The sequence below is a fragment of the Rhagoletis zephyria genome, unplaced genomic scaffold, assembly GCF_001687245.7.
Source record: "Rhagoletis zephyria isolate East Lansing unplaced genomic scaffold, Rhagoletis_zephyria_1.1 Rzeph_scaffold_60343, whole genome shotgun sequence".
Lineage (NCBI taxonomy): Eukaryota > Metazoa > Arthropoda > Insecta > Diptera > Tephritidae > Rhagoletis > Rhagoletis zephyria.
Genome location: NW_016217394.1, coordinates 412 through 1,620, shown reverse-complemented (window position 1 = coordinate 1,620; position 1,209 = coordinate 412). Strand labels below are relative to the sequence as shown.

The 1,209-nt window shown below is 36.6% G+C and overlaps 1 protein-coding gene across 1 annotated transcript; it reads right to left on the bottom strand.

Moving 5' to 3' along the window:
- Window positions 1-91: 91 nt before the first annotated feature.
- LOC108356511 (uncharacterized) lies at window positions 92-696 on the bottom strand. The gene is made up of 3 exons (XM_017607617.1): window positions 567-696; window positions 341-509; window positions 92-260 (listed from the first exon to the last, which is right to left on the bottom strand). The coding sequence occupies exons 1-3, from the start codon at window positions 694-696 to the stop codon at window positions 176-178; spliced, it is 384 nt and encodes a 127-aa protein (XP_017463106.1). The 3' UTR covers window positions 92-175.
- Between the last annotated feature and the right edge of the window lie 513 nt (window positions 697-1,209).

Here is a 1,209-nt window from a genome sequence, read left to right as displayed (position 1 = left end):
ACTCTGGTGGCTCTATATCGATAGGCCATTTTTCCGAAACAACGTTTTTTCAGTATGGCACCTATACAAGTAAAGATTAAAATTTGCTCTCCATGTTTTTACACATATCTTCGTATTCATCCAAGCGTTTTTTCAGCTGTTCCACCTCATAGTCATGCTTCTTTTTCTGATTACCCTACTTTTGCTGGAGTGCCGCCAGTTCCATGTCCTTCTTTTTGTTATCCATTAACAGAGTCTTGTTTTCTCGCTTAAGTCTTTTTCTACGTGTAACAAAATTAAAACTTTAAACACAAGAATATGCCAACATGTTTAGATTGCCTTATTGCTTTTACAAACTCACAGTTGAGCTTCCAGCTCCTCAACTTCTTCCAAACTGCTGTCGTAGTAGAAGACTTTGCGAGGTGTTGAAGTCGCGGGGATTTCGGAAAGATTTGCATCCACTAGGCTATTTTCCTTATTCTCCACATTTTCGTCAATCGGAACAACGTTGGCACTGTTATTCGCCTCGGCTATAACAACTTATTTGCAAATATAAGTCGAAACTTTCTTTAAAATCAAATTGTTACCTTCATTGACTGCGACAGGTTCACTCTGCTGAAGTAACTCGCTGACAATTTGTTTGTACTCCTCGCGCTGAACACTTTCGGNACGTGTGATATTTTGTCTCCCTCTTTCAAATGGGCTTCTTGTGCGCATATATCAGGTTTGATAGCTGTTGACCATACCAATAATGACTCATACTCAGTTTTACTAGATCAATTCGTGTTCTCGAGAAAAAAAAAATTAACGATTCAAAACTCTGAGTATAGCGGCCAAATTATTTTCTCAAAATTTTGAAAATTCTTCGTTTTTTGGCCTATATTTGCTTTGTATGGTATTTGCCACAAAATATAGACCGAAAACGATAAATGTTCAAAATTTGGAGAAAAAAGATTTTTCAGATTTTTGGATCGTGAAAATTTTTGTTCTCGGAGAACACGATTTTATCTAGTAAATCTGAGTATGAGGCATTAGTGGCATGGCCAACAGCTATTAGAAGATTGAAAAATGCCCTATCTCAGAACTCGGTTCAAAAACACCCTATCTCAGCTGGCGATCCAAAAACGCCCTATCTCAGCACATTTTCAAAGTATTTTCATTTGAGATAGGACTTTTTTGAACCGGATAATAATAATAACATACTATATACATATCTAGTTTCAACATAAA